The following is a 6,000-nucleotide window of genomic DNA, read 5'->3' as shown; positions in this document are numbered from 1 at the left end:
GTACGTGACTGCCAAAAAAATGTTGTTTCTATTATGTTCGTTATTGCCTTCTGTGGTATATCTATTATTGTACATGTATTTTGTGATTTTTCTTTCGAGAAATATGAGTACATAGCATACAAACTGCCATTGACTGAAACAATTTTCTTCCTCTTGTCGTCCATACTTTTTTACATATAAACTAATTTTGAAGTGCTAAAATGTACTAGAACAAATAAAATGTCTATAAAAAAACACACTGTAGAATGTACTTGTGGTGAGACAGTCGCAATTCCTGAAATCCATCGCCCATCGCCTCTGGCCTGCTGAGGAGCACCACAGTCCTGAGTCCATGGATAAACCATGAAAATCCACTGCATTACGCTACACACACAGACAGACCCACCTGAGGCAGGTCGATGAAACTAGATCCGATGGGCAGGGCCTGCACTTTAGTGCCTGCTAGGCTAGTGGCAAAAAGTGGTGGCAGCACTGACTGCAAGCTGAGGAGAGTGGTAGGAAGGAGAGAAGCAGAAGTAATGAGGGAGTAAGGAAGCAGTCCATGTACTCAGCTGCATTTTTTTTCCAAATTTCCCTGATGTGTTTGAAATTCCCTGATTTCCAGAACCTGTGGCAACCCTGTTCACATTATGAAAGTGCAAGTACAACTTCTACCGACACAGAGTACGATGTAGTTTCATAAATAACCAAACTGATTAATTACTCTGTTGCCCATTGTAGAAGAAGTTAAGAATGGAAATATGTAACAACAAAAAGGAAAACAATGAATGCTTGACAATATTGAAAAACATAATTTGTATTTCTGATGTCAAGTATATCAAATGACTAGGATATGTCAGCATATTATATATGTAAAAGCTTTTCTCAGTTTTTCAAGTTTGTGTGTTAAAGCAGTTATTGAAAATAAATTTATGGGTACTGTCAGAAACTTCATAATGTTGCAATTTTTATGTTTGCCACTAGAGTATGTGAGGCACAGCAACTGGGGCACAGTATGCCTAATTGAGCAACATTGCCACCTAGCCCCATGAACAGTCAATACCAACCATTTGTCTCGTAGACCATAAGTTGAATGCCAGTAAGCATTTTTGATCAAAAGGTGTCTGTCATTGGCCCATCTTCTGCACTTGAGCTGAAAAGTCAAGCACAGCCCACGAGGCCAAAGCTCACTCAAATTGATAAAGTTAGTGGGTGTGGGGTAATGAATATCATTTTTAGGCTACTGGAACTTCTTGGGAGTGCTAAAAATTGGTCACATGTCAAAATTGATTGCAGATTTGGGGAATCTGTGATTTCAAATTTGGTTGATGGGAAACACTGTAAGTCTGCATTGTGTGCTGTGTGAAGTAAGAACTTTGGCTGAACTGCTCAAATTCTATATTACAAGCCTCTGTTTGCTACCCAGTATTATACAGTTCATCAGAATGAAAATCTGATGAACTGGATGTTGCTACCCAGTATTATACAGTTCATCAGAATGAAAATCTGATGAACTGGATGTGAGCTTTACTGTAAGGTACCATTAGTCTCACGAGCAAAGCAACTCATTAATTTTCAAAATTTTGTATGTTTTAGAATATCATTGTAATCTGTTGTTGATTTGTCAGGTTCCTTTTCATTTTTCCATTCAGTCTGTTTGAATATACCCACACAAATTTTCCGAAGTAAATTGTCACCTGAAGCCATTAATACAGCAACATACACTGAAGAGCCAAAGAAACTGTTACACCCGCCCAACATTGTGTAGGGCCCCCACGAGCATGCAGAAGTGCCCCAGCATGACATGGCACGGACTCGACTAATGTCTGAAGTAGTGCTGGAGGGAACTGATATCATGAATGCTACAGGGCTGTCCATAAATCTGTAAGAGTATGAGTGGGTGGAGATCTCTTCTGAACAGCACATTGCAAGGGATCCCAGATATGCTCAATAATGTTCATGTCTGGGCAGTTTGGTGGCCAGCAGAAGTGTTTAAACTCAGAAGAGTGTTCCTGGAGCCACTCTGTAGCAATTCTGGATGTGTAGGGTGTCACATTGTCCTACTGGAATTGCCCAATTCCATTGGAATGCACAGTGGACATGAATGGATGCAGGTGGTCAGATAGCGTGTACAGTCCCCTGCTAACATGCAGGGTCCATGGATCATGAGGTTGTCTCCATATCCATACACGTACATCCGCTTGATACAATTTGAAATGAGACTTGTCCGGCCAGGCAACATGTTTCCAGTCATCAACACACCAGTGTCGGTGTTGATGGGCCCATGTGAGGCATAAAGCTTTGTGTTGTGTAGTCATCAAGGGTATACGAATGGGCCTTTGGCTCCGAAAATCCATATCGATGATGTTTCATTGAATGGTTTGCATGTTGGCACTTGTTTATGGCCCAGCATTGAAAGTTTCAGCAATTTGTGGAAGGGTTGCAATTCTGTCACATTGAACAATTCTCTTCAGTTTTCATTGGTCCATGAGCTTGCAGAATCTTTTTCTGGTCACAGTGATGTAGGAGATTTTGATGTTTTACCAGATTCCTGATACTCACAGTACACTCATGAAATGATCATATGGGAAAATCCCCACTGCATCGCTACCTCAAAGTTGCTGTGTCCCATCACTCGTGAGCTGACTATAACACCATGTTCAAACTCACTTAAATGTTGATAACCTGCCATTGTTGCAGCAGTAACCTATCTAACAACTGTGCAAGTCACTTATTGTCTTATATATCCATTGACAAACACAGCACCATATTCTGCATGTTTACATATCTCTGTATTTGAATATGCATGCCTATACCAGTTTCTTTGGCACTTCGGCGGAAATATGTAATGACATTAAAAAGGAGGTGAGCACAATATTATTTTGATAGAGCACTGACAACATTGTAAATATTATTAACTGTGTATTGTTAGAACTTAGCATTTCATTTAATTTGCATTTTTAACAATTTTATTTAATCATTCAACTTTTCACTACATTCCTAAACATATGAGAGTATTTACACCTGAGATAACTTTTAAAGGAACGTGTTACCATCATCACTGTTCATTTACTACCAAAAACTATGTGTTTACAGAAATATTTATCACATTTTCAAATTACTGTTATGCCATTTATACCTTTACTGTTTTCTTCATATCTTTGCTTACTAGTTGTTAAGCACATTCACGAAAATTACCTGTTACAAAGACAGTGACTCAAACTTAAGTCCTAACAATAAATGAAAAGGAAATTAACAACACACTTCGTATGCCATGATTGCAGTATAGAAACTTCTATTGTTCCAGGATGACTGGTTTCAACATTCTTATGCTGCCCTCATCCAACCTAAGGGGAGAACATAATGTTAGTGGGAAATTTCATATATTATATGAAATACAAAATTTCACTTACCTTATGGATCTTGTTATAAAAGTGCCATGTTACATTACATTAATTCACAGCACAAAAGGCACTTCACACACACACACACACACACACACACACACACACACACATCTTGATAAAAACACATAGTTAATAAAATGCATACAGTTGATAACATCCTTGTACCATCCATGCACATCAGCGTTGGACATGACTCTCTCAGGCTTACTGCACTGTGCTGCAGGTGAAGTGTTAACATACAGCCAGCAGGTCAGCTACAAAGTTACCTACCTCATTGTTGGATGCCGTGAGTAATACACATTAAATGATCACATGCTGTGGCCATCCCACAATGAGATAGATAACTTTGTAGTGGATATGCTGCCTCTATGTTAACACACTGCCCGTAGCTCAGTACTGAGTGGCAAGCTTGGGAGACTCATCTCCAATGCTGATCTTCATGAATGATATGAGAATGTGATTAACTTTATGTGTTTATCAACTGTGTGTTTCTTCAAGATATGTATATGTGTTGAGTATCTTTTTGTGCTTTGACTTAATGTAATGTAATGTGGCACTTTTTACAAGTTGCATAAGGTATGTAAGATTTTATATTTTATATAATAGGTGAAATTAATTGTAATCTCCCCCCCCCACTCTTTATCTTCATGTTCTCCTCTTAGGTCAGATGATGACAGTGTTGATACTGGTCATCATCAAAAAATAAAAGTTTCTGTACTGCAGTCATGGCCTATGAAGTGTGTTCCATTTGTGCCTTACAAAATAAAATAGAAGCAGAGTATTGTGTATATTCTACAGGATTAGTTTATGTAGTTAACCAGTTTTTTGTCTACTAGGCCATCATCACACGTTAACTGATTATTGTCATCAAAACACTTCCAAAATTTGTAAACAATGTTGGAAAACATGTTACTCATCTAGACCGAGGCACAAACGCATAGTAAATGTAATCTTTGACAGGGCAGTGGTAATGCAATTAAAAAGGTGAAAATTGAACAATAAATAAAATATAAAGAGAATGAACCACTGAAATCATTAACACTAAACTCAAGAAACAGCACCTATGCCACAATTTACATTAAATTAACAGTCCTAAGGAAGTAAATTTGGTGCTTTACAAGAATACTAATGAATAGCTTGAAAACAGGTATTACATATGTAAAGTGACACAGAGACAGTATAAAAGATAGAATTGACAATTATAACAACAGAAAAACATATATATCAAATAATTGAGCTTGTATTATGGCAGCATAGATACTCACCAGTATAGATACTCATCTAACTGACATTATTAATACTTCTTTCAGGACAGGGGAGTTCCCAGCAAAACGAAAACTCTCCATAATAAAGCCACTTCACAAAAAGGATAGTACAGCTGACATAAATAATTATAGGCCAGTGTCATTATTGTCAGGCTTCTCTAAAGTAATTGAAAGAGTAATGTATGAAAGGCTAGCTGACTTCCTGAATAAAAATAAAATACTGACAAATGCTCAAAATGGGTTTAGAAAGAACAGATCCACAGAGACGGCAGTCTTCCAGTTCATGAAAATGGTTGTAAATGCCTTGGACAAGAACGAATTAAGCTATGGAATATTCTTAGATTTATCTAAAGCATTTGATTTAACCAGCCATGACTTATTGCTTATGAAACTAGAATGTTATGTGGTTTGTGGACTTTCCTTTAAATGGTTCATGTCTTATCTCTCTGATAGACAACAGAAAGTACAAATATGTCATGAAGGCAAGCAGAGTGTCTCTAGGACAATAAATGAGACAGGAAAATGATTTAGTGATAATGCTTTGATCATAAATAAGGATAAAATGGTATTTATGAATTTCAGTAATATTAAAAGTAAAGCTAGAAGGAGAGTAAAAGCTGGGTTAGGGAACTATGGTATTGCACAAGCTCCATACACAAAATTCCTTGGTATATGGGTGGATGAGCACTTGAGATGGGAAAAGCATCTAGAAGTTTTGAGTAAAAAATTAAGTAAATGCTGCTATGTGCTAAGAATGCTTCGGGAATGCTGCAACACTGAATCATTGCTGTGTGCCTATTATGCTTACATGAACAGTTTGCTTAGATATGGTGTGATCTTCTGGTGAAATACAGGTACGGCAAACCGAGCTTTCAAACTTCAAAAAAGGGCTATTAGAATAATGAAAGGGGTTCCCTGCAGAGTGTCATGCAGGGAAATATTTAAAGAATTTAAAATAACGACTCTTCCTAGCTTATACATCTATGAATGTGTATGCTTTCTGAAAACTCACCAGGAATTTTCAACATTAAATAATCAGGTTCATAACCATGAAACAAGAAACAGGGATGATTTTCACAGAGACACCCACAAAGCACTCTACCAAAAATGTGTAAACTACCAGCCCAAAATACCTTTTAGTGCATTGCCTTCTACAATAAAGAAAATTAAAGAATTTCATAAATTCAAGGTAGATCTTAAACAGTTTTACTAACACATAGTTTTTATAGCATTGAAGAATATCTGAATATGGAAAAGTAATATTATTTATATATACTGATATAAAATATTTGTATTTATTATCCAAGTTTTTGAAACAAATTAAAGATAAGAAACTATATTGTAATTGA

The 6,000-nt window shown here is 36.8% G+C and overlaps 1 protein-coding gene across 1 annotated transcript in view; it reads left to right on the top strand.

Moving 5' to 3' along the window:
• The first annotated feature begins 1,072 nt into the window (after nucleotides 1–1,072).
• The window catches only part of LOC126471048 (uncharacterized), a 77,231-nt gene continuing 72,303 nt past the window's right edge, over nucleotides 1,073–6,000 (top strand). The window contains exon 1 of the mRNA XM_050099116.1: nucleotides 1,073–1,319. Coding sequence (XP_049955073.1) covers nucleotides 1,073–1,319 — 247 coding nt within the window. The remainder of the gene's footprint in view (nucleotides 1,320–6,000) is intronic.

The sequence above is a fragment of the Schistocerca serialis genome, chromosome 3 (assembly GCF_023864345.2).
Source record: "Schistocerca serialis cubense isolate TAMUIC-IGC-003099 chromosome 3, iqSchSeri2.2, whole genome shotgun sequence".
Lineage (NCBI taxonomy): Eukaryota > Metazoa > Arthropoda > Insecta > Orthoptera > Acrididae > Schistocerca > Schistocerca serialis.
This window is presented reverse-complemented; position numbering and strand designations above follow the sequence as displayed.